The following is a 26,841-nucleotide window of genomic DNA, read 5'->3' on the forward strand; positions in this document are numbered from 1 at the left end:
TAGATCCAGTTGCTGGCAAGGCCCTGGCTGAGACCCTGGTCCTGTCATGTTGCTGAGCCAATAGCCCTGAGTTCCCCAGAGCCTCTTCCCGACCTGTACCTTCACCCACAAAACAAGGAGAAAGGGGAATCCAGGGACCTTTTGGAAACCAAGCCAGTAGGAAGTGGTGAGGCATGGGCACCCTCCTCAAGGTGAACTAGGGAGCTCTGACGCTGTAGGCTGCCACTCCCCTCCCCTCGGACACTCCTAGGGATGGAGTTGTGGCTGTGCCAATGGTAACAGCAGGGCCTCTCCCTGAGAGCACTCACTGCCTGCTCACTGAAGCCAGTGCTCTATGCTGCAAACTCATGAGCCCCAGCCACTGCTAGGAAGTGGCTCTATTACTCTGCTATCGGGGAAAGAGACTAAGGTGTAGAGAGGTCTGGATATATGCACACGTTGTTCGAATAGTACATCTAAGAACTGAGCCTGAGAATTTTGCTCTAAAGCAGCCACCATGTAACATAGCTTTCCAGTCACCGTGGAAGTCTTTCTCAGTGTCTGCCCTAGCCAGGCTTGTTGACAGCAGTGCTCAATTTGTAGCCCACTCCGATAAAAGAGGAAAGTCACTCTTCTGGATGGCCAGGAACTAGTTTCTGAATTGTGTGTGTGTGTGTGTGTGTGCGCGCGCGCGCCTGCAAGTCCCCTTCTCTGAGGGCTGCTGTGTCCTCCTTGAGATTTCACCTCCTCTCTGGTCTCCTTACCTCCTGTTTCTCCCATCCTTTGCTCTGTTTCTCTCTGTCTCTCTCTGCCTCTCTGTCTCTGTCACACACACACACACACACACACACACACACACACACACACTCACACTCACACTCACACTCACACCTGCACAGGCCAGCTGGCTATAGAGGCTCCTCTGTGACCTCCTCCTCACTGGTCCCTTCAGATACTGACTCTCAGTGGACCATCCTAGTGATTTCACGTTTTATTTTAAAACCACCTCACTTACAGCATCAGCCTGGGCCCATGAGGAGAGACTGGGCTCTCTCCTGTTGGCAGGAGCTATCTAGACAGAAAGATAGATTAAAGCACATTTATGGAAGATGATCTGCCAGTCCTGAAGGTGGGATGCCCTGAAGGTAGGTGGCAACATGTAAAGATTGAGACAAAAAAAAAAAAATTCCAGGAGGGCAGCTCAAGTCTGGACTCTCAGCACTAAGGAGATTGTGGCAGGACACCCTTGCAAGTTCAAGGCCAGCCTTCACCACATAGTGAATTCCATGTCACCCTGGGAGGGGGAAGGGGAGGAAGGGTGGAGAGGAAAGGGGAGGGAAAGGGAGAAAAGACAAGGGGAAGAGAGGACAGCCATCTGTATTTCTACCACATGACCAGAATGAACAAAAACCACAGTGACAGTGGTGACATTTCAGAGCTGATTTAGAAAATGGAACACAAAGCATGGTGTGGAGAGAGTGGGGAAGCCCATGCTGGCTTGCAGGTAGCTGCCTGATTGACTTTGGAGTCCTGCGCAGACCCTGCCAAGCAGCTTTCAGATTCTAGTAACGAAGTTAACAGTGCACAAAGTGGAAAGGGAGTTGGCTGTCCCAAATGAGCATGTTCATGTTAAAAAGAAACTTTACCTTGTTGTGGAATAGAGTATTTGTTTAACTATGTAAAGATGTGTTGCTGTTTTACTTTGCCTAACTAAGGCACCTAATTGGTCTAATAAAGAGCTGAACAGCCAATAGCTAGGCAGAGGGATAGGCAGGGCTGGCAGGTAGACAGAAAATGGGGACCAGCCAGCCAGATATAAAGGAAGCAGGAAAGCAGGATGGACAGTATGTAGATGAGTCTTGAGGCAGTACATAGACTAAAAGAAATGGGTTAATTCAAGTTAAAAAAAAATAAGCTAGCTAAGGCTGTGCACTCATAATTGATAATAAGTCTCTGTGTCATGGTTTGGGGCTGGAAGTCCAAGAAAGCCTGCCACATTTGGTACCCGATGTGGGGTATATATTTCTATGTAGGGCCTGAGAAATCTGGGGGGGGGGGCGGGGAAGACACGGCTTACTAGTAGCCTGATGCTCACAGTGTACAGCGGTGTGGCTCTGCCTTACAGCAAGCACTTGAGCAGCCAGCACATTAAGTAGAAACAAGAAGCTAAGTAAAAATGCCTGCCACAGTGAGGGCACCAACTTCCTGGAGCTGGGGTGGTTAAAGGCAGCTCCAGTTAAACTCAGCTCTCGGTCAGGCCCATGGGTCATAAAGCTTGGCTCTCATAGACCCAAGTTGGGCACAGCCAGCCGCCAGCACAAAGTCAAGTGGCAAGTTTACGGTTTGGCTCATGTGGTCAGAAAAGGCTACAGATATGCAGTGAAGACAGGTCTAGACAAGAACAAAACAAAAACTCTAAAAAGGTTATAGTGTGCTTAAAAATGTGCTTAAGATGGGCATAGATAGTCATATAAAAATAGCTTAAAAATAATAAAGTCTTTAATATAAAAGAAAAAAGCCACAGAAAGATGGGAAACACATGTGGAGTCTGGATCCTGTATGGTGCTGTGTTGACTTTGAATTTTTTGAATGCTGACAAGCGAATGACAGCTGCTGAGAGACACTGGATTGTAAAAGGGACTGACAAATTAAACCAGCCTAGATACTTTAGGGACATCTTAACTTTAAAATGGAAGTACAGAAAATGTACTGTGTTGGAAGAGAGGTTATGCTTTTGTTTCTACAGGACACGAAAGGCTGTGAATTCCTTCGGAATACAGATCAGTTTTGATCGGGGGAGACCTCCTGATCTTGGCTACATAAAGAAACAAACCAAGAAAAACTACAACACAGATTATGTATATACTGATCCCTCTACATGGAAACAGTTCTGAAACTGACAACAAATGTTATAGCTAGTTTTCTTAGGACTTGACCATTATCTCAATTTTCTCAGGGTTCCCTAAAGATGCCTCCAGACAAAAAGAAGCAGTCTAGAGAACACAACACCCACATTCCCAAGAGGTGGGGCAGGTGGTTTTTGGTCATTTTGGTGGGTTATGGGTATTTTTCATTGTTTAGAGGGGAATATAGTTATATAAGATAAAAAGACAACTATTAACCTCAAATATTTTACATTGGTATGGATTCTGTTATACTGATACAAATTTAAAGTTATTTTTGGTATACTATATGTATGTTTCTACTCTTGTTTAGGGTATTGTGCTTATACAGCTCATTTAAAAATGTAATATATAATTTAAAAATACAGATTAGTAGTCAGTCATCTATAATAATCAAACTTGGAGTTATGTTAGGTATGTTTTCAAGGTTAAACAGATATATTTTTAGATAGATAGGTGATCTTTAAATGCTTCAGAGACCTACAGAATATGACGTTTAAGATGTTTAATAACCTAAGGCTTTTCATGACAGTGAGACACATCTGCTCCTGGCAGCACCAATCTACTTCATAAAAGGATGATGAGCATCGAAGAATCTCCATATGGAGTTTGCTTTCATTGTGGCAAAGCTAGCCATTTGGGCAATAAACTGACTTTGCCTTGACTGCTGATAGTATATATATGACTGGACATGCAGGACACAAAAGAAAGTAATTGCTGAACTTTGCCAAGACAAGGCGGGACAGTCCTTCAAAGTTTCTGCTTCATAGAAAAGTCTGCCAGATGGTCTAGGCCTGTAAGCTGAAGATGGATGCCTCAATGTTGCAGAGGAACCTTGGGTGACTGTCCAGGCAGCCAGATGTTCCTGTCATTTCTATAATTTTGGAAGTGGTTTGCACTGCACTTTCTGTTTACTCAGGTAATATTATATCCTTCTGGGGTCTTTGATGGAGTCAATGACTAGATAGTTATAGTTACAGTTTTCCTTAGTTATGGTAGAAGGTAAATTAGGTACAAAACTTTGGACTCACTAAGATAAATAATGGTGTATTTTATCTGGATTTGCCAAATACAAATGAACTGGATATTGTAAATGTAATTCTTACTTGATAATTGTTCTTATTGTATATTGTTTTACTGTGTTAAAGCTAAAACTTTTCTTTTTATTTAAACAAAAAGGGGGAAATGTTGTGGAATAGAATATTTGTTTAACTATGTGAAGATGTGTTACATTTGTTTGTGTTGCAGAATAATTGTTTAACTATGTAAAGATGTGTTGCTTTTGTTTATGCTGCATTTGTTTAACTATGTAAAGATGTGCTGCTGTTTCACCTTGCCTTCCTAAGGCATCTGATTGGTCTAATAAAAAGCTGAATGGCCAATAGCTAGGCAAAGGAGGGATAGGCAGGGCTGGAGGGCAGAGAGAAAATGAGGGCCACCCAGCTGGGTCCAGCCAGCCACAGAGGAAGCAGGAAAGCAGGATGGACAGTATGTAGATGAGGTAAACGAGCCTTGGGGCAACACATAGAGTAATAGAAATGGGTTAATTTAAGTTTTTGTTTTTTTTTTTTTTTTTTTTTAAAGCTAGCTAGAAACAAGCCTAAAACTAAGGCCAGGCATTCATAATTAATAATGTCTCCGTGTCATGATTTGGAGGCTGGCAGTCCAAGAAAGCCTGCTACATTACCTCCCTCCTCTCAGTGGAAAAACTAGTGTCCTTGCTGCAAGTAGAAGGTTACCATGAAAACTAGAAGACACTACTGAGTTTCAGCTGATACATTTCCTGCCAGCATGCTGCTGACTTGACCTTCACGTGCCACTGAATTCTCTGACCACGGCCACTTCCATGTGCTGCTGATGACCCTGACCACAGCTATCTCCTCGAAGGCCACTACCTTCTGCTGACCAGAGAGCAGTGACCAACCAGCCTGAGGTGGGGAAAGGGTCATCCCAACCTGGCTCAGGAGCTTGAAGTAGCCCTGTCAGGTGGAAGAGACGGCTTAGTGGGGGATTCCGCTGTAGCAGTTCAGAGCTTTCTTTACAACTCAAAAGCTTCCTAGCTGTGTACAGAGAACAGCACCAAGGTTCTCAGGAGGGAAGGACATGTGGCAAGTGTGGGACCAGACTCCAGGTTCTGGCCCTGGACTAGTTAACTCATCCATTATTCCTGGAGCTGATATCAGGAAGCAGCAGACAAAAAACTCAGGTGCTAAGCAACCAAATTAGGTATCTTGCCAGGGTGGAGAAGACAACCAAGAAAACAAAGCAGGGTCATATGGAGGGGGAGTAGACAGTGGCACTACCTTAGACAAAGTGACAAGGAAGGCCCTGGAACTGAGGCCTGAGAGAGAGGAGGTGTGAGGTATGGGGCTCCAGCAGCATCTAGAATAAGAGCAGGTCCCGCTGGCCCTCTGAACTCTATCCTTTGCTGTGAGCTTTGTCAAGTGCAGATTTGGGAAAGTTGCAAGAAGACTCAGGGCTAAGCTTAGCCCCAGGGCAGTCCCTCTTGGGTTCTCTCCCTGGGCAGTGTTTTAGCCATATGCTTTAGCATGGGCCTTTGTTACACACACACACATGTAAACATGTACATACATACACTCAACCTTTGAGTGTCAGCCACTCCAAGGCCCTACTACTATAGGGTGTCTTTCCTAAAGTAAGGACATGCTGGGGCATAATCACAGCAGGACATTTGTATTGACTCAAGGAGACCGGCTCCTCTTCAGACCTCAGGAGAGCTGTCAGCTGACCTAGCGACACCCCACCCCCAATTCCTGACTCATCTGCCATGCACACAAATTTTAAAGGCAGCATACATTTCCACAGTGACCTGCTAAGGACAACAGTCAGCTGACCCTTGCACAAGGAACCCTACTTGTGGCTTGTCTACCTGTCCTGTAGGACACAGATGGGGCAGCTGAGGGCCAGCAAGAACATGAGTTGGGGCCACTGAAGTCTGATTCATAAGGAAACTGTGCACCCCCTCACACCCCTGTAGACCAAGCATCCAGACACCACATATCTCTTTGTATTAGGCACTACTTTGTCTCATACATTCCTCTATACTGTGCACACCTAGGTATCACGTACCCTAATATACCACATACTTCTATGTACTACACACCTCTACACACCACTCACCAAGGTGCCTCTCATGCTCTGAGGCAGGGAATTGAGTTAGTGAAGCTCTGTACAGCCTACACTCTGGATCTGCTCACATGTCACTATCACCCTTGGAAGCCAGTCCTGCAGGCACCCAAGGGCCTCAGGCCTGGACACTGGCGGCCTCTTGACCGCTCCCATTACACAATGATACGGTGGTGAGACAAACCACAGCTTGTGCCTGCTTCAAGCCACGGTGTTGTTTACTTGGTGGCTGGGTGTTTTGGCATCCCCCTAAATTCCATGTTTGGGCGAATGCTCTACCGCCTCCCTGATGCCTCCACACACGAGAGCACGTGGACTCGGCACGGATTGGGTCTGTACACGTGCCCTGTGCTCCACAGCCTCAGGATAAGCTGGAGATGGGGCCTCATACCCACGTCACAGAGCAAGACTGAAGCCCAGGACTGGTTTGGAAGGACTGTACTACGGTTTGAATGTGTTTCCCAAGTTCATGTCCCAACCCCAGAGCAATATTTTTGCGGGGCTGGAAAAAGTGATGTGATCCTTCAGGCCCAGCCCCTTAATGGAGGAACACTGTTATCCTAGGGGTGGGGTGAGTATCTTGAGATTATGAACCCTATTCTCAGTCTTCCTTGCCTTCCTGCTGTCTGCCATGAGGTAAGTACTGGATGTGGCCCCTCAAACTCTGGCTTCCCTGTTTCCAGGAGTTTAAGAGGCAGGGCTCTGCTCTTCGTCATGATTCTGCTCCAGCACAGCCTGGAGGTTGATAGGAAAAACCCCTTCCCTCTGAGTTCTGTAGAAGTTTAAACCAAGTGCCAGAAGGGCTGGCTTCTTCTGGGACCCCTCTCCCTGCTTTGTAGCCAGCACAGCATCATTATATCTATATGCACATGTGTATGTCTGTACCGCTGTGTATCCATCTATCTATCCATCCATCCACTCACCCACTCACAGAATTTCAAAGTTGACAAGAGCGGGCCCCAGAGCCCATGGTTCAGTCAGCACCTAAAGGCAGGAAAATGATGCCATCCCAGCTGATGCACAGGTAAGCAAGAGTCCCCTTTACTGAGATGGACTAGGGTCCACCCTAATTACCTCATCGATTTCCAAACCATGTTACATTCTGAGGGAGTTGGGGTTACGACTCCAACACGAGAAGTTAGGAGGATGCCAAGTCAATACACAGCAGGCCCCAACAGGAGAAGGGTTCTTCTCTGCATCAGCAGGGCATCTGGGCTGGCATGATCTTCCCACTGCTCAATTTGGCAGTGGCCAAAGGCAGCAAGTGTCTCTTGTGGTAACTCAGTGAGGTCTTGGCCCGCAACAATGTCCCTATGCATCAGGTCTCCCTGAATTCAATACCACCTTTCCACCTCACTACCACAGTGAAATTGCCAACACAGAGGACAGTGCCAGAGTCTGGCCTGGCTCATAGTGCCTCACCCCAGAGGCTAGTTCCATGTGTCACTGGGTAAGCTGGTAAGACTAGAAAGGCCAGGAGATCCTTGTGTCCCCAGAGGACACGGGTTCCCCTCTCCACCCTTGCCCACCTTGTATTCCTTCATTAGGCCGGAGCTGTGCCAGAACAGCTTTTCCCAGCCCCTGGCAGTTCAGCCAAGCTGACCCTCTACTGAATCTCCCACCTGCCCACCCCACCCCACCCCCACCTCCAAAATACACTGGCCAGAAGTCTGGCCAAAGTGCCTGAAATGGGAGGGCAGCTGGCGAGAGCCGGGAACACTCTTCACTGCCCTGCAGCAGACTCCTTTTGCAGGGCTCCTCTTCAGCCCCGTGAGCAGACTCTGGATTCCCACATAGAGCAGGGATGCTGCATGAATCTCACGTCACTCGTGGAAGCCAAGGGGCATCTGGAGGCCCCTTCCTACTTCTGTTCCAGTGCACCAAGTGCTGGGGCACTGCCTGAGCACCAATAATCACGCTGTCCTGAGGAGGAACCACCCAAGGGAAGGGATATGGCTGCGCAGGCCTTGTCCAGAGCCGAGTTCCCCTGCCTCGGCTCTCAGCTCACTTTTCCTTTCCTGATGACTCCCCAACTCCCAAGTGGCTCCATGACCCTCTGTTCCCTTCCTTGCTTGTGGCCTTTTTGTTTGTTTGTTTTCAAGTCAGATTTTTTTTGTTTTTGTTTGTTTGTTTGGCTTTTTTAAGACAGGGTTTCTCTGTGTAGTTTTGGTGCCTGTCCTGGATCTCACTCTGTAGACCAGGCTGGCCTCGAACTCACAGAGATCTGCCTGGCTCTGCCTCCCAAGTGCTGGGACTAAAGGTGTGTGCCACCACCACCCGGCTCTTTTATTTATTTGAGCTGGAGAGATGGCTCAGAGGTTAAGAGCACTAGCTGTTCTTCCAGAGGTCCTGAGTTCAATTCCTGGTAACCACATGGTGGCTCACAACCATCTATAATGAGGTTTAGTGCTCTCTTCTGACATGCAGGCAGAACACCGTATACAAAATAAATAAATCTTAAAAAAATTATTTATTTATTATGTATACAGTGTGCTGCTTGCATGTATGCCTGCCAGCCAGAGGAAGGCACTAGATCTCATTACAGAGAGTTGTAAGCCACCATGTGGTGGCTGGGAATTGAACTCAGGACCTCTGGAAGAGCAGTCAGTGCTCTTAACTGCTGAGCCATCTCTTCAGTCCCTACACTGCCTTTTCTTATGAGCCTGGTAAGCCCTCTCCCATCTCCCATCTTTACAGTATAATTCAGCATCTTCCTTCTCTTGGAGGAAGTCACCTTGTTCTAAATGTAGAACCTCACTGATAAGAGCACCTGCATTTGTTGAGGACCAACTGGGTCTTGGGTACCCTTTCCCTTCCTCCCCATTAGCAACCTTCCTAAAGGACCAACTGGGTCTCGGGTACCCTTTCCCATCTTCCCTATCAGCAACTTTCTTAAGATCATTTCAGCTCAGGGCCCTCGACATGATGGTAAGAAAGTCACTTGCTGCGATCACCATGGCTGACTCTGTTTCTGAAAATGCCCACCACCTGCATTCTACCACATGGGCTCCACCAGAACCCTGACCTGGGCCAGGAGGTGCAGAGTCTCAGTGCCCTCCCACAGTGGACAGGACCTTGTGACAGTGCAGTGAGGTCTGGCCACACAATGACAAGAAGATCCTACTGGGCTCCTCCTCTCAGTCACCCCTTTGTAGCAGTCTCTAAGGGTGAGGAAGCCTGGATCACAGGGAGAGGCCCAAATAGGCAAAACAGGGGTGGGGATGAGGTCAGGGGTGCTTCTAGGAATCCAACTCCAGGCCTCAAAATGCCCCAAGGGACAGTAAATAAAGCTATCCCTGTTCAAAAGAAAAGAACTGTTGGTTTAAACCATTAGGCTCTGCATTCATTTGTTATGTAGTCACAGCAACAACAATATTATATGAGCCAGGAAGCTTTAATTGGCATGGATAATGAATAAAGCAGGCTAGCCTAGGTAAACTGATTGTATGCCACCTCTGTGACATCAGGCAAGTAACTTAATCTTTCTGCTCCCAAACTTCTTTCTAGTCTGAAATATGGGGAACCAACCACATTGGTTTTCTTATTTTCTTATTTTCTTATTTTCTTTCTTTCTTTCTTTTTCTCTTTCTTTCTTTCTTTCTTTCTTTCTTTCTTTCTTCTTTCTTTCTTTCTTTCTTTTTCTCTTTCTTTCTTTCTTTCTTTCTTTCTTTCTTTCTTTCTTTCTCCCTTTCTTTCTCTTTCTTTCTTCTTTCTTTCTTTCTTTCTTTCTTTCTTTCTTTCTTTCTTTCTTTCTTTCTTTCCTTTCTTCTCTCTCTCTCTCTCTCCCTCCCTCCCTCCCTTCCTTTCTTTCTTGTAAGTTTTCTGAAATTTGTGTGTGTGTGTGTACACGCATGCACGCATGTGCATGCACACATGTGTGTGTGCACATTTGTCTGTCTCTGTGTATGAGTGTGTCTACTAGTATGAATGAGAATGACTCCTATGGGCTCATATATTTGAATGCTTGCTCCTAGTTGATGGAACTGTTTTGGGAAGGATTAGGAGGTGTGATCTTGTTGCAACTGAGGGTGGGTTTTAAGGTTTCAAAAGCCCACCAGGCCTAGTCTGACTCTCTCTGTCTCCAATTTGCAGATAAGATGTAAGCTACTGCTGCAGTGCCATGCCTACCTGCCTGCCTTGCTCCTGGCCATGATGGTCATGGACTCACCCTCTGAAACTGAAAGCAAGTCCCAGTTAAATGCTTTCTTTTATAAGTTGCCTTGGTCATGATGTTTCTTCACAGTGATAGTAACTAAGACTCTCTCTCTCTCTCTCTCTCTCTCTCTCTCTCTCTCTCTCTGTGTGTGTGTGTGTGTGTGTGTGTGTGTGTGTGTGTGTGTGTGTGTGTGTGTATGTAGTTGCCTGTGGAGTCCATGGGAGAGTGTCAGATCCCTTGGAGCTGAAGTTAACAGCTATTGTGAGCCTCCCAACTCTTACTGCTGACCCTTCTCTCTAGGCCCCTTATTTTCTTCATTATGGTCCCCACCCTCCTACCTGTCATGTAGTTTTAGGAATGGAACCTTGGCCTTGGGCCTGCTATGCAAGCTCTCTGCCACCAAGCCACAAGTCCAACACAGCAGTATTCACTAGACAGATTGTCATTCATTGAGGTATCACAAACACTTAACACCTACATCTCAGTGACAGGGAGAGAGTTCATACCCTTAAAGGGTTGTATGGATTCCCATGAGTCTGCAGGGCCCCCACTCAGACTGCCCCACTCCTGATGGACAGAACTTCCCCTGTAGGAATCAAGACCTGAGATCTGGTGAGCCGGAAGTGCCTATGTTGCCTCAAAGCCCTGCCATTCTCCTTTTCCAGCCATGCCCCAGAAACCCTCTGAGCCTCTACATGATGCCGTGGTTTGGGGAGAGGTCTTTCATGTTAGTTTGTAAAGCCCAGGCTTTAGGAAGTAAGAGGACAACTGGTATGTTGTCTACCAGAGTGTTCGGAGGAGAGGCTACAAGGCCAGCCATGACAGGGCAGGGGCCCCCTTGAGGTTCCTCGCCTGGGGAACTGGAATCCCACAGCTGAAGCAGTGGCTCCTAACTCACCAAGGTTAGGTGAGGGGCACTACACCACTGCTGGATGCTGAGAGCCCCGGAGGCAATTACACACTGTTGACACACCTCTTCATCTCACTCTTCCTCCTGGCTTTTACAATAAAAACATCACAAGGCTTTTAATACCCAGCTTAGCAAGAACATGGAGCTAACTCTCACCCATATGCTGTCACAACCGCTTTAGAAAGTGACCTTGCTAAGCTCAGCAAAGCTGAAGGCGCTCACTCACACACAGCTCACTCCACAGGAATTCCACAGCTCAAGAGCTAGGAAGCACAAGCAAGAATGCATCATTGCTCTGACTATAACTCTGAATATGGGGCTATCTGTAACAGAATCCAATACACCAACAAAGATGAATGGAAGGGAACCATGTACAGCAACATGATGTATCTCACCAGTGAAGTGTTGAATGAATAGGTTGGGCTAGAACTCAGTGGTAGAACACCCACCTAGTGCACATGAGGAATTTTCTTCCCAGTACAGAATAAATAAACCTTAAAATATCAAATGCACAAAGCAAGTTGCATTTTTTTTTTAAAGACAAGGTTTCCCTACACAGCCTTGGCTGGCTGAACTTACAGATACCCCCTTGCCTCTGGCTCTATCTCCCAAGTGCTGGGACTTGAATTTGAGTCTAGGCCTGGCAGCAAGTCACAACTTAAAGAGCAACTTGCATGCCCACATTCAGTGGTACTGTTTATAACATCCAAGGCAGGAGCAGCTGCAGTGTCCCCCCAGGAGATAAAAGTAAAATGGGGTGGAAACTTCCAGTAGATTCAGCATTAGAAAGGAAGGTAGCTGTGGCATGTGTTAGATCACAGACAGACCTTGAAGATGGTATACTGAGTGAGATGAGCAGTGTCTCAAGGACAAATACTTGGGCGGTGGGGTCCCTAGAAATAGAAAGTAGCAATGTGGGGCCATGGGAGGGGATGAGGATCAGTGTTTAATGGGGACACAATTTTGATTTGGGAAACTGGGAAAGTTCTAGAGATGGGTGATGAGGATGGCTGCACAAGTGTGAATGTGCTCCGTGGGGCACAGTGAACTGGTCGCCATGGTGGCTCTTACTGGGCTCAGTGGTGTACCTAGCTCTTGGAGGCTGAGGCAGAAAGATGCTTTGAGCCCAGTTCAGGGCCAGCTTTGGCAGCATAATGAAATAAGGAAACTGTTTTTCGAGACAGGGTCTTGCCATGTAGCCCTGGCTGTCTCAGAACTCACAATGTAGACCAGGCTGATCTGGAATGCACAGAGATCTTCCTGAGTACTGGGATTAAAGTGTGCACTACCACTAGGTCCAATGTATTTTTGTTTGTTTGTTTTAATAGCAGGTTCTATTATGTTACATATTTTATCATAAAACATTTAAAGCAAATAGCAGAACATAGTGTTCTATATTTCAAGTTTAAAATGTGGAGACCCATCTTTTGTATTGGTCAAGTTACCAAACCATGCCTGGAAATGCATGGTCCCGACCTAAGGGGCCTGGCTCTAGGATGCAGGCAGGATGAGACTCGAGAGCATGCATGGGGCCATCCTGTGGAGCCAAGGAACAGAAAGCTCTTCCATTGTTTTCTCTGTATCTGTTTTACTTCATTAACAGTGCCCCCAGATCTGACCAGCCAGAGGACTTGGGAGAAGGTCTTCACTCCTATCACAGATAAAGGGTCTATAGCTCTCCACCCCAGCAGCAGAAAACAGAGGCATTCCTGAACAGTTCAATATGATTTCTGGTTGAAAGAAGTCACAAGCTCCAACCAGGCCCAGCCACTGGCGGGGCTCCAGAATCAGTCTACATTAATTTAAGATCACTAATGAAGAATAATTAACAGCTTCAAGGGAGCCTGGCACACCCTGTGTTTAGAAGTGGTTAATTATGCATTGTCTGCACAACACCCTTTTCATACTCTTTAAGTTTTGGGTCGCAGTTTTAAACAAGGAAATATGGCATCAGGCGACATGCCAAGTGGCTGTGCTCAAAGCCTCCATGAGGAGGGCCCCTGGGGCTGTGCAGCCACTTGCTAAGCTCCACTAGTACAGCGCCTCCGGCACTTTCCTGCACTTTTCCCTAGTCCCCAAAGAGCTTTTAGAGGGGGGTTTAGCGGACCTGGCCACCTTAGAGAGTGCCTAGAAGTGCATCGGAGAATGGGAAAGACTTTCTGAAGCTCTTGGCCAGGCAGGAGCTGACTGAATCCAAAGTTCCTGCCCATTTTGATGATACACCATCATGGCTGTGGTCAGCAGTGGGTGGAAAGAGGGATAAACCCCTGCTTGGGCATGGTGCTCACCACAGTGGATAGCCACCAGCACTCAGTGAGCTCAGGTGGCTTCTCTGGCTCAACAGAGTGCTTACCTTATGACTGTACTCCTGACCAGCCTTGTAAGGTCAAAGTATATCTCCCTGTGCCTCAGTTTTTTTTTTTTTTTGTTTTTTTTTTTACCTAGAAAGTGGGGCGTGCCCATCCCCCCCACTGCATGGGGTCAGTGCTGAGAGTCAGTGACTACAATGGAGTCTCCTAGGCAGCAGGTGTCAGGGCCTCAGCATTTACACCACTACCCTGCCTTTCTTTGAAACCTCATTCCCTGAATTTCCCCAATGCTTCCACCTAGCCTTTGATTATTCTAAATATATAGGCATTGCTCAGTGCTGGTCCAGTCCCTGACCTGGCAATCAAATCCAACGCCTGCCCCCAGGTACAGTTCAGATGTCGTCACCAGCAGTAAGCCTTCCCAGCTCCTCCTGGAGGGCTCCCTCATGTTGCGGAGTCTTGCAGCTGTCCATCCCCACCTCAGCTTTAAGGCTTGATAGTGGGTTTCCCCTGGCAGGCTGGGGGCCCTGGAGGAAAGGGCACATGCACTGAATGAGAGCCTCCTACACAGATGGGTGGGAGGGGCTGGTGCTGGCTTGGTCTTTTACTCTTGGACGTGTGGCCCTGAGTGTAAACCTGGGCTTGCCACACCCCAATCCTTATGGGGCTCTCCAGTGACTATAGCACACCATCCAGACCTGGTGCCCTGCGGCTTTTCTCATGTCCTGAAGACCCTTGCTCTTTCCAAGCCCCTAGGCTTGTCTCATGTTTTGCTTTTCTTTCATGTTTTGGACTCCCAGCACCCTTCAGACATGGCCTACACCAGGACAGGTCACTTCTGGCAAACCCACTCAGACTCAGACCCAGACCCTCTGCTCTGCCAGGACTCTGACCACAGGCCTCCTTCATCTGACAGGCTCTGCTTCCCTTCCTCTCTACCTCTCAGGGTTCTGGCATCTGCATGGTCTGAAGCTATAGATAACAGAGTCTGTCCGAGAACAGAGAGACCTGAGTTCTAATCCCCGGGCACACGGGCACGGATCTGTGCTTGGGTCTCTCGTCTCACCCTCAAGAAGGGCTTTCTGCCGTTTTTCTGGCTGAGATGAACAACAGAGTATTATAATGTTCCACTCACACACAGTGAGGACTGGGCACAGGTGTTCCTGGACACACAGGGCATTCAGTCCTGGAGGGCTACACACAACCTGAGACAAAAGTCTCTCCAGCTGCATGTACTGTGTGTGCGGAGGCCCTGGCATGAGCACCCAGTGCTAACATAGCTGGAGTAATCAGATGCAGGACGGGCCTCACTGCTTGGCACCCACCCAAGTATGGGGACTTCCTTTCTATGGTGGCTGTGGGACCCTAGGCACCTCCTCCAAAAGAGCCCTCTGGGAGTGAAAGCGAAGCTCCCACACTTTCCCAGAACTGCATGCATACTAATGCCCATGGACTTCACAGAGTGTGAAATCAGGAAAAAGTAATTCCCCAGAGTAGATGGAATAGCTTGTTCCTCAAAGTCTATAATTACAGCCATTCAGACGACCCTGTCATGGCCACATAGTACTCTCTTGCCGAGCATGAGTGACTCAAACAAGGTGTGCATGGAGACCACACCACACCACACACACACACACACACACACACACACACACACACACACACACTGCATTTACACTATATATACTCTCCACAGATACACACAACTCACAATCCCTCCTACATATACACATAGCCATTCTCACACATTTATCCACTTATAAACACACACACACACACACACACACACACACACACACACACACACACACACACACACACCCTCTGCAGTCCTTGTCACTGTAGGAAGGAACACTCAGATCCCATTCACTACAGTTGTTGTCAGGTTCAAATCCTTGCTGATGGGGAAACTGGGACTCTAAGAGGAAAACTGCCCCAGGTGGCACCTAGAGGGAAGATACTTCAACATCAATCCTCTGACTTCCGGGTCAAGTGTCCCCAGTCTGCCATCTCAGATCTGCGCTGAGTGATAAAGTCCAAATGCATAGCAGCCTTGTCATAGCAGCCTTTGCTACTGGAAGGAGTGTGGCTACCAGCTAAGGGAGCAGCTCACCGTTCCCTGGGTTCACCCAGCAGCAAGAATTATGCATCAGCGCTGCACCCTAGCACAGTCAAGGAACCATGCCTTTGCAGAACCCCTTCTAGTGGCAGGCTTGAAGGAGAGGAGGGGGAGTTAAGTCCAGTTGGAGAGCAGCCCACACTACATCCACGGGCATTCTTGGCCAGTGGCAGAGACCCCGAGCTGAGATAAGACAGTCTTGTAGCTGGGTAGACTCAGGGCGAACTTTCTTTCTAGGTCCCATTGCCCTCACGGCCCAGGTCCTCTGCGGAGGAGGATCTGCTTACCTTTTATAGGCCCCATGCAGCGGCTGCAGGCACAGGAACTGCCAGTAATCCAGGCAGAGGCCTTGAACTTGAGCATTTTCACTTTCCAGTCTCTAGCGGACTGTAGTGGTATCTCCAGAGAGACACAAGCAAGGGGCCGCTGGGAGGTGGAGGCCTGGCTGCTGGTCCCTGCCGCGGCCCCCACTCACATGGCCCAACCCTGCCTGGTGCAGCTCACACAGTGCGCGCCTCCAATACAAAGAGCAGCAAGCACAAAAGCCTGCAGCTCATCCGCGTGCACGCTCTCACCGGGCAGGCTCACGCTGCTGCTGTCTCTGGTGCCTGGTGCTTCTGGGGGGTTCCTTGGGGGTCCCCGAAGCAAACCAGGGCATCCCTGGCTATGCTGGACAGCGGGGGGGCCCCAGCCCATCTTCCTGAGGAGCCTGTGAGTGATGGCTTCTGCAGCGGCTTTGCCAGCCCTTTTTTCCAACTAGGCCAGTGTTCTGATGGCAAGCCAGTGTCCACCCACCTGCCGTGACTGAGTGGCAGGGACAGGGCAGGCCCAGGGGGAGCAGGGAGGGTGGGGTCCAGGTGACTGACAGACACTGGCCTCCGCTGCCAGATAAATTACGTGTGCCGGAATCCCAGCCTGGCCTGCAAGACTGAGAACTCACCACGTAGCCACATGGTGGGGGTAACTGGGCTCTGAAAGGCAGTAGGAAAGACTGACAAGGCCGCCAGCACCGTTGCCCAGGCGACAGGAACACATTGATAAAATCTAAAATGGAACTGCAATGACAGCCGCTCATTGGCTGCTGGAAGAGACTCCTGTGGCTAATGAGGGAGGGTGGGAGGGCAGTGGCTGGGCTGAGGGGCCATGGCCAAACAGGGGCATTGTTTCCCTGGCTGAGTTGGGGACTCTGTGGGCCATGAGGCCTGGGAGCTACAGGCTAGAAGCAGAATCCAGCCTTCGTCCTGTCTCTTTTCCTGCCCTTTGGCTGGTTGGCTGGCTTCTATACCAACCCCAGTGGCCTATTCTTCACATACCAGCTAGGGACCTCAATGAATCACTTTGGTTCCAGACACCAACATGATCCCCCTGTTACACTCAGAATAAAGATGGGATTCCTCACCAAGCAACTGTTGGGGACTCTGCTAGCTGTCAGACCCCTTTGATACCCGGATACATTGCCTAGCTGTCCCCCCTTTCTTCTTGATACATCCTTCTAGTCCTGTGTACGGTTCCCTCTGCTAGAAGTGCCTCATCCCAGATCATATCCCCATTACCTCTCAGATGCCTACTTTCCCAAGATGTCCCAATAAAGCAGCACGGCTTCTCTTGTCACCACGTGTGATTCCTCCTGGATGCCTGCCTCTTCATGTCTGACCCACAGCCTCCTTCATCAGCTTGGAGTGCCCCCAGGGAGGAACCACATCTTTCCATCAGTGTCTGCACCAGCAGCTGCTCCACCATCAGCAGGGGGCAAGTGTGAGGACCTTAGATGGCGACTGGGACAACCTCAGAACCCAAGGGACTTTCCAAAGTGCCACACTCACTTGGCAACCTCAGGCTTTAAATCTACCAACTACTAACTACAGGGGCCCAGGGAACATCTGCTCTCAAGATGTATGTATATACAGAGCCCTGAGTCCAGCAACCAGGAGAGACCTGATGTCCCAAAAGCCTGAGCTCTGTGCACCCTGTGTTAGAAGGTCCAGCTCCTAGGGGCAGAGTGGAGATGTATCCTGTACAATGCCAAAAAAAAAAAAAAAAGCACCTGTCTTGGCAGGGCATTTTCACCTGCAGCCACCAGCAAGCTCTGCATCTAGAAGAGAGATTCTCAACCAGAGATGACTTGTCACCAATCTACCACAAAGGACAGGACCTTGGGTAATGCCTGAAGAGGAGCTTGGTTGTCACCAGTGGTGCTGGTGTTGAGGGACCTTAAGATGACACCAATTATGCTGCTTAGTACAGGACAAGGCAGTCCCTGGCTCCTTTGTTAGAAGTGCTGGGCTGAGAATGTGGGTCTAGAGAGTGGGTCCCCGGGGCTGTTGGGCTGGAGGGCTGCAGGAGCCAGAGTAAGCTCCACTGCATGCACAGGCCTGCGGCTGGGGAAGGGGAGGGTTACACCAGCATTCTAAGAGCTGATGAGCTGAGCAGGACAGACCTCCTGCTTCAGAAGCGGAAGACAGCTGGGGGCAGGCAGGGAAAGCAAGGTGGCCATCTGCCTGAGAGATGAGCCTGTTTGCCAAGGTGGCTTAGGCTGCCCCCCATCCCCCACACAGAGTGCCACCACCTCCCTCCATGGGACAAGGACATTGGCTTCCCTCTCACGTGTGTGGCAGAGGAAGCTGACTATGCCTGTGAAAGGCGGCAATTATTAGCCGGGACCTTTGTTTCTGATTTCCCAGGCTGCAGTGCCTTCAGGACCTTGGTGGGGCGGGGCAGGGACAAGCATATGGCACCCCTCCACTAGAGCCTGAAACACGCTTTCTCAGGGACTTGCAGACCTCTGCCACTTAAGGAGGCCACAGAGGCCAAGTGGCAGGAGGGATGCAGTGGAGTCCCGGGGCTGAGTCATGGATCTGGTCCTGATCTCTCTGGGTCCATCTTTCTCATGCACAGAATGGGCACACTGAGTTGGCTCTGGCACATTCAAGGAGACTGTGAGGATTCCAAAGCTGGTCACATGTCACAAGCCAGGTGGCAGAGAATCCAGCAGATGTCATTGAGCAACTGCTTCAATGCTGTGCTGCAAACATGCTCAACATGCTCCACCTGAGGGCCTTTGCACTAGCTGTTCCCAGCGGAGATGCTGATCCTGCCCACCGCCTCCACCCAATCCCCTGAACAAGGCTGGTTAACTGAGCCTCCTCAGAACCACTTCCCCGACCCTCCCTGTGGCCACTCTGTGCCATTTACCCCTCCCCCCCCAGATTACACTAAGAAGCAGCCTTTGTGCCTTAGATGTCAGGCCCTGCCATACAGACGCTCTTTGAGGATGAAAGGACTGTTGCTGTGGTATCCTAAGGGCTTGACACCCATAGGTTCTCAGGAACCAGGGCTAGATAGAGGGAGGGGAGGCTGCCTGACCTTCCTCTGACCCCCAGTGCTGCCCAGGGATCGAAGCACTGCCATTTTGGCTTCGAGGTCACATAGGGCCGCCCTGGCTATGGCCCTGCCTGGTCTGGAGAGAGCCCAGACTGGCTTTGATGTGAACTGTACAGCCATACTCAAGTCAGGAGGGGGCTCGGTCGGACTCACCCAGCCCCCATAGATCCTGAGTCAAGAGCTCTATCCACCCTCTTCTCCTCTCATCCCAGAGCTGTCTGGCCCTTCCTCTAGGAGGCCTCTGTGTCTGTTGGGAATGGCAAAGGAGATCATGCAGGTGGAGACGCCGCTCTTAGCAACTCCACCAGGTCTTAGAAAAGAACAGAGGTCAGCTGCCCACGAGAGCTTCCTGAACCTTTTCCCTGGGGGTCAAGCACACCCCGCCACAGATACCCATAGGCATGTGGGTACCCTGAGCCAGCTTGGGGTGGGAACTGTGAGTGTATCCAAGTGTGAGCACGGGCTATGTATGTCCTGAAGTGGGTTATGGTCCTGGCATGCCCTAATACTAGGGTGTGGAAGCCCCTGGGCAAGCGTGAAGAGATTGGATCTGCCTGGGAGGAGACAGGACTGAAAATGTTCTGGATCTCATGTATGCAGGAGTCTGACAAGTGCATGAGGAGCTGGTGTGCAAGGTGTGTCACACATATGGGTGGGACTGGGACAGCATGTACACCAGGACCCCAAGGCTCAGATCCCAGCTGTGCCTCCCTAATTGTCCTATTTCACTGGGCCCTACCATTAAATAAACCCATTTAGTAGCAGGTGTCACTGGAGTGTACATTACAGGATTGTGTACATAACATGTGTGTGTCACACAGTTCTTGGTCCTCACATCCTGGGGCAATGCCCAGTTCTGGAAATGTGAACAGAGACTGCCCCCTTGCTATGTGCACACACAGGGCTAGGAATTGCTCACTGCAACTTTCATGTTTCTATACAGCAGCACTATACCCTGACATGCAGGTCCAGCCCTGATTAGTGTGCCCAGTGATGGGTTCACACCACAAGAACCTCCTCTCTTCCAGAAGCCCAATTCCTTGTGGACACATCCCACCTCACCCTCAGTCCTGCACAGACTGGGCCTTTTGCTCACAATGCAGCTCCAACTACAAATTCAAATCACACAATACAGTACAGATGAACCCCCACCCTAGTCACAGCACATCTACACACACACACACACACACACACACACACACACACACACACACACACACACACACGCATGCACGCAGTTCTCGGAGCCATGATACAGAGAGCAAAGCTCTTCAGGGCCCTGGAAAGGTCAGGAGCCCAATATCTAATCTTTTTTGGGGTTTTGGCTTTTATTTGTTTGTTTTTGAGGCAGAGTCTCAAGTAGCCCAGGCTGGTCTTGGGCTTGCTGTGTAGCCAAGGATGACCTGCAACTTCTTATCCTTTTGCCTCCATCTCCAAAGTGCAGGATCACAGATGTGCACCACCATACTTGATTTATGGAGATGGAACCTAAGGCCTTCTGCATGTTAAGCAATCACTCTACCAACTGAGCTGCATGCCCAGCTGAGCGTCTAATCTGTATCGGTTAAAAAAAAGGAGTGCATTCTTTTTGGAGACCCTGGATAAGATTATTGGGATCTGAAGCATACAGAGGCAGTGCCATGCCCCCCAGCACACTGCCAATCAATGGAAATCCCCGGTTCTCACTGACTCCAGCTTTGGTTGCCATGGGAACTGCCTGCTGTAGACTGCTCCTCAGGGGACCCCCAGCCTTGGATCCTGCAGCAATCAGCCTCAGCACAGCCTGACCTCTAGGGGACCCCAATTCTGCTCTCAGGGAGGCCTTGGGCTAAGCCCTTGCTTGGGGGATCTGCTTAAATTGTATGTATTTTCAGGGGGTACATCAGCAGGACCTCTGGTCTCTAGGGAAGCTGGGGGTGCCTCCTAGTGAGTCAATTCTTCCTCACTCCCAGGGCCTTCTTTCCACCCCAGGTGCACTCAGAAAACGTAGGCCTTGGTGGCCCTGAGACAGGAGACGCAGATGCAGGACAGTACCTGTATCGGTCAGTGGAGAGGCTGCTTCCGGTCTCCAGGGAGCTCCTGGGGTGGTAAAAATGAGACAGGGTTACTAACAGTCCCACAGCAAGCCCCTTGGCACCGTGCCCGCTCAGGTCACATGGGTGGCCTCAGACAAGAAACCATGTGCTTTAACGTCCCCCTGCTATTCCCCAGAGGTTGCACTGCCAACCTCATCTCAGCCTGGTGATGGCACAAAGGGTCTTGGACAATGTCAATCCATCTGCTCCCTTCTCAGATGGGGAAACCAAGGCTAGAGAGAGGAGGCACGGCAGGCAGGGTCAAACAGCTCTCAGGACTGGGATCATTTGTTCCCCCAAAGGGGGAATGCGAACGCTGAGAATCATGATAGGGACCTTGTGCATGAGCAAGCTCCCTATTTCAGAGCTGCGATCAGACTTGCATATGGTTGACAGGACACCGCCACCTTCCTTCCCTAGAGTCCTGATCAGGCTTTGCAGCCCCCATGTTGGGAGAAGAAGCCCATGCCCCCAGTCCACTGCCCAAGCATTCAGCTCTGGGCCCCAAAAGCCTCGTTCCCAGCGCCTTTCTTTGATCAAACTGCAGCTGTGCTAATGGGGTGTGGCCAGGGACTGGCCAGACGAGGATCGTATCTTGGCCCCATCATGTACCAGCTGCGAAGTAAGTCTGCTGTACGTTCGTCCCCATCCTGTGCCTCAGTTTCCCAGTGTATAACAAGGACATAGTAATGAGGCAAGCTTCCCCTGCCCAGGACCACACTCCACATTCTATCCTGTGTCCTACAGCATCAGAGTGAAGGGGTCCAGTTGGCACCTTCTACATGTGGGAGCATCTGCTGGGAAAGAGACATGTCCTGTGTGGTGGTCTGAATAAAAATGGCTCCCCACTGAAGGGGCTCTGGCCGGCCTGAGCATGGTGAGCATGACTCTGGCAGGCCTTGCCCTTCTCTCCCATTCCCTCTGCCTTGCTAAAAAACATTCGATTATATTCCTAAAACCAGCCACCAAGATCTGTTTCCTTATTAGGTCACCCCCTCCTCCTGAGGCTGACTACCAAAGTCCAGCAATTGAGAGCCCCCTTTGGTTCACCTAATCAGCATGCCTAATTAAAAGTAAACACCTTATCCTAACACAGGGGTTTCCCCTTTACTTTTATAAACCACCATTTGCTTATGTGCCATCTCTGTATCTCTGTCTCCCCTTTATCAGGAGGCAGTCCTTTGTCTGTCTGGGACAAACACCCCTGCCCCCGTTCCCTTGTCTCCTTCCCCTTCTCCTGGGTGCCCTATCTCCTTTACCACCACATCCTAGCCCATTCTAACAAAGACCTTCTGCTAACCACCCCTTCTTCTCCTTTTAAAATAATTATACCTGCAAGGTCATCTGCTGCTGTTTTCTGCCTGAGTCAGAAAGCAGCCACTTTAACTTTTCTTCCCCACTTAATAAAGGATCTCTCTGTGGAAACAGGTGTTTGGGTGTGGTTGGTGCCTAATCCAGGGTCCAGGAGGAAGCCCCCACTGTTTGGTGGTCTCCTTTACCCATAGGCATATATGTTTGTGAGTGATACTATTTGAGAAGGATTGGGAGGTGTGGCCGACATTGATGGAGAAAGTGTGCCACTGGGGGTGGGCTTTGAGGGTTCGAAAGCCCATGCCCGGCCCAGTCCATGTCTTGTCTTTCTCTGACTCTCTGACACACACACAAACACACACACACACACACACACACTCTTTCTGCCTATGGATCAGGACGTAGCTCTTAGCTAGTTCGCCAGCACCATGCCTGCCTGCCAACATGATCCCTGACATGATGATAATGGACTAAGCTCCTGCAACTGTAAGCAAATGTGAGATTCAAAGTTATGTTTTAAGTTTTGATTACTGTGCCTTCTTAGATCCAGGAAACAAAAATAGTTTTAACCTGTAAGCCCCTGGCCCAAGGACAGATATTTCCTGAAATACTATAGGCCATTGTTTATGTAAGATAACAAGCCACATGTTTTCACTCCCATAAACAAGTTCGTTTAACCCAGCTGCACTGGATGTGCTTGATTACATGTGGACAGGAGGTACACAGGCAGGAAATATGTCAGGATACATGCTTGCCTCTGACTGGATGTAGGCAGGAGGTACACAGCTAGGAAATACATCAGGATATATGCTTGTCCCTGATTGTACCTTGTGGGAAATGCATAGCCTTATGGGTTTGCCTTTAAAAGCCTCTGCAAAATGTGACTTGTCACCATTTTCTGGGAACCCTGGAATGGACGTGACCAGAGTCCATTATCCTGGCCAGTATTTAATTGAAGCTTGCTTTGAATTTGGCTAAAAAAATTGTAGTAGTGGTCTTATTCTTGCACAATGGGATTAACCAAAGCCGTCAATTAAATGCCTTCCTTTTTTTTTTTTTTTTTTTTGGTTTTTCGAGACAGGGTTTCTCTGTGTAGCTTTGCGCCTTTCCTGGGACTCACTTGGTAGTCCAGGCTGGCCTCGAACTCACAGAGATCCGCCTGCCTCTGCCTCCCGAGTGCTGGGATTAAAGGCGTGCGCCACCACCGCCCGGCAAATGCCTTCCTTTTTAAGAGTTACCCTGGTCATGGTGTTATCATAGCAACAGAACCAGTGACTAAGACAGAAGTTGGTACCAGGAGTGGGGTATTGCTGTGACAGTCCTGACCATGCTGCTTGTTGGTAGAATGCGGACTTTGAGACTTTGGATTAGGAAAGCAGCTGAATGCTTTAAGTGGGGTTTAGTGGGCCATACTGTTGGAGCATGAAAGGTAGTGGTGCAGAGAGTAATGTGAATCATGATGGCCCAGCTCACGAAGTTTCAGAGGGGAAGAATATTAGTAAGTGGCCTAGAGACCATTCCTGTGATATTTGGCAAAGAATGTGGCTGCTTTTTGCCCTTGTCCTAAAAATCCGCCTGAAGTGAAATTGAAGAGTTTTGGATTAATTGGCAGAGGAGATTTCAAGACTATTGACTGTCCTATATGGCTACTGGTAGTCACTCTTATGCATATCTATAATGAAAAGGAGCAAGCTGAGCAAGGAAAAATATAACATGTACCAGTCTGAAGAGAAAAGGGGCACCAGGAAATGTAATGTTGGAGCTAAGATCAGTGCTCAAGAAAATAAAAAGTTTAAAGAGAAGCCTGATGCTAAATGGAATAAGGGGAGTGGTGACCTCAGGGCAAGACCCCACTCAGCTAAGCTCCCAACTTATGAAAAGGAATCAATGAAAAGACTAGGCAGTGAAGGAAACCATCAGCAACAGAAAGCTGATGCAAATGTAGTTGAAGGAGGGGGCCAAGATCAAGCCCCATCAAGCAGCAGAACTTGGCAGTTTCAACCACATGGTTCTAGCTTTGGAGTCAAGATTAAAAGAAAAAGGTTGGGCAGTCTTCCTCCTCCACTGAGGCGAGGCATGTGTCAAGGGTGTCCCTGCATGAAGGCCCAGAGAGGCCATTTCGTGAAGCTGTGAATGTAAAGTCTGGATTGTTGGGTGATGTCGGAGATGCCAGAGCCGTGAGATACCTGCCAAGGAGAGCTGTAGACCTGGTGTGGAGCCAGCCCAAGAGAGAGAAGTGTGTTGTAGTCAACAAAGCTGAAGGAGTTGTGCCATTGCATGTCAGAAGTATGTGATCTTCTTTTTTATTTGATTTTACAGGGGGTTACAGTTAGATTGTCATGAGTCTCAGAAGACACTTGGACTTTGGACTTCTATGGGGACTTTTGAGAGCATTTTGTATTATGATATGGCTATAAGCCTATGGAGTCAGGGAGTAGAATGTGATGGTTTGAATAAGAATAGCCCCCACAGGCTCATATTATTTGGATGCTTTGTCACCAGGGAGTGGCACTATTGGACAAGGATTAGGAGGTGTGGCCTTGTTGGAACAGGTGTGGCATTGTTGGAGAAAATGTGCCAGGTGGGCTTTGAGGTTTCAAAAGCCCAGGCCAGTCTGTCTGTCTGTCTGTCTGTCTGTCTGCCTGTCTGTCTCTATGTATGGATCAGGATGTAGCTCTTAGCTGCTTTTCCAATACTATATCTGCCTGCTGCTATGCTCCCTGCCACGATGACAATGGACTAAGCCCCTGAAACTGTAAGTCAACACCCCAATTAAATATTTATCTTATAAGAATTGCCTTGGCCACGGTGTCTTCACAGTGACAGAACACTGACTAAGACACCCTGGGGCTGACTTTCCTGCTAATGCCACGCTGCCTCCTCGTACTAGACACCTTTTCCTGCTGCAGTGGGCACCATGCCTCTTCCCTACCCAGGACCTCCCTACTGCTCTTCTTGAGGCTATGTGTGACCACCAGGGCTTGGACATTCCAAGAAAATGCTGGGTGCCTATGTCAGCAGTCCAAATTTCAGCCTCAGTTTCCCCACTGTCTCCATACTAGGGCCTTGCTAGAACCTCTTCTCTGCTGAAGGACATTGACAGCTATCTCTGCCCTGGAGCCAGAGTTCCCTGGGACTACACACCACCAGCTCTAGGGCAGCTCTACCTGGGTGCCAACGGTGCACTGAACAGCCCAAGCAGAGGAAGAACATGAAGGGCAGTGCCAGAATGTCCCAGAACTTTTCAGAATGCTCACAGTCCACATGGGCTCCAGGGTGGCCATCAGGGCATTGAAGAGGCAGTGGGCAGGGCTGGTAAACAGAACCCATGATGACTTGGGTAGCAAGCTGGCCTTCGGAAGCTTTATCTGAATGAGGGGCCAGGCCCCATTCCTCAAGCCTGGCTGCTCAGACACAGACACTCTATGTAAAAGTAATACCAGGGCAAGGTAACAAGATGCCTCCAAATGGCACGAAGTTGCCACTCTGCCAGGGGACGGGGATTCTGCCCCCACTCCTGATTCTACCCTCAGGATTGCCCCTGCTGTGACCACGGTAATATCTGATAGTCTGCAGTGGGGAGTCCATCTCACATGGGGTCCTGTTACCAACCACTTTATCTAATCCTTCTGTTGAGTCTTACATGGCACAAGGAATCATTTCTTTTTATAGATAAGAAAAGTCTTGGGAGCAGCACACTTACGACACCACCATTCCACTCCCCCATCTATCCAGCAGTAAACTCCTATTCACCCTTGAAAACCCCACTCACATATCAAGTGTTAACTCCTTTATGCAGCTCTTTCCTACTGCTTACCTCACATCCATCCCATGAAGACTTCTTTCTTCTTTTTTCCCTCCTCACCTTTTTTTTTTCCTAGGGATTTATTTGGTCCTAGGATCACATGGGCTTGGACTGGGCAATACCCTTCCCAGAAAACTCAGTCAGCAAAGTCCCTATATAACAATGGGAACTGTGAGACAAGACACAGGGCTGAGGGCTTACTTAGCAAGGAGACCTGACCCTTGCTGCCGGCTATACACAAGGCTTTATGCCTGACTTCCGGAACCCATGTCCCTGGCCCTCAGGAGATTCCTCAGGGGCTAGCCTGACCATTTCACAGCCCGCACATGTCTTGGTGACCTGATAGGTGACCAGGCCCAGCTCCGAGAGGATGCCACCCCAAAACCTTCTGTCTCCACCCTGTGGTCAGGCTGCCTGAGGCCTTGGGTACCCAAGACAGGGGCCCATTCCTGCCTCTCCTTCCTTACTGTTTCCTGCTCAGCGTGTGTGCATTCAGGACCCAACCTGGGCCCTGATGAGATACAAATTCAGCCTAAGTCTTTTGGATTGTGGAGGGGAAATGACAAGCTGCCTCTAAGTGCCACTGAAGGCATCTAAGAGACCTTACAGTGTCATGACCACCGTGACAGTGTGTACAATACTGAGATGTCAGACCTGTGAGGCTACGGCCTGAACTCCAGAGACAAGGATCAGTGTTCAAACCCTTGCTGCTCCACACTAGCTGTGTGACCTTAGGCAAGGTGGCT

At 49.3% G+C, this 26,841-nt stretch overlaps 1 protein-coding gene across 14 annotated transcripts in view; it reads right to left on the reverse strand.

The window, feature by feature from the left end:
• Iqsec1 (IQ motif and Sec7 domain ArfGEF 1) overlaps positions 1-26,841 on the reverse strand; it is a 346,001-nt gene that overhangs the window by 111,358 nt on the left and 207,802 nt on the right. For 9 of the 14 annotated variants that reach the window (XM_076567331.1, XM_076567348.1, XM_076567337.1 and 6 more), the window contains one exon: positions 20,939-20,983. The exons of the other annotated variants lie outside the window; for them this stretch is intronic. In XM_076567331.1, the coding sequence (XP_076423446.1) occupies positions 20,939-20,983 (45 nt within the window). The remainder of the gene's footprint in view (positions 1-20,938; positions 20,984-26,841) is intronic. 14 annotated transcript variants of the gene reach the window in all.

This window comes from Peromyscus maniculatus, chromosome 3 (assembly GCF_049852395.1).
Source record: "Peromyscus maniculatus bairdii isolate BWxNUB_F1_BW_parent chromosome 3, HU_Pman_BW_mat_3.1, whole genome shotgun sequence".
Taxonomy (NCBI): domain Eukaryota; kingdom Metazoa; phylum Chordata; class Mammalia; order Rodentia; family Cricetidae; genus Peromyscus; species Peromyscus maniculatus.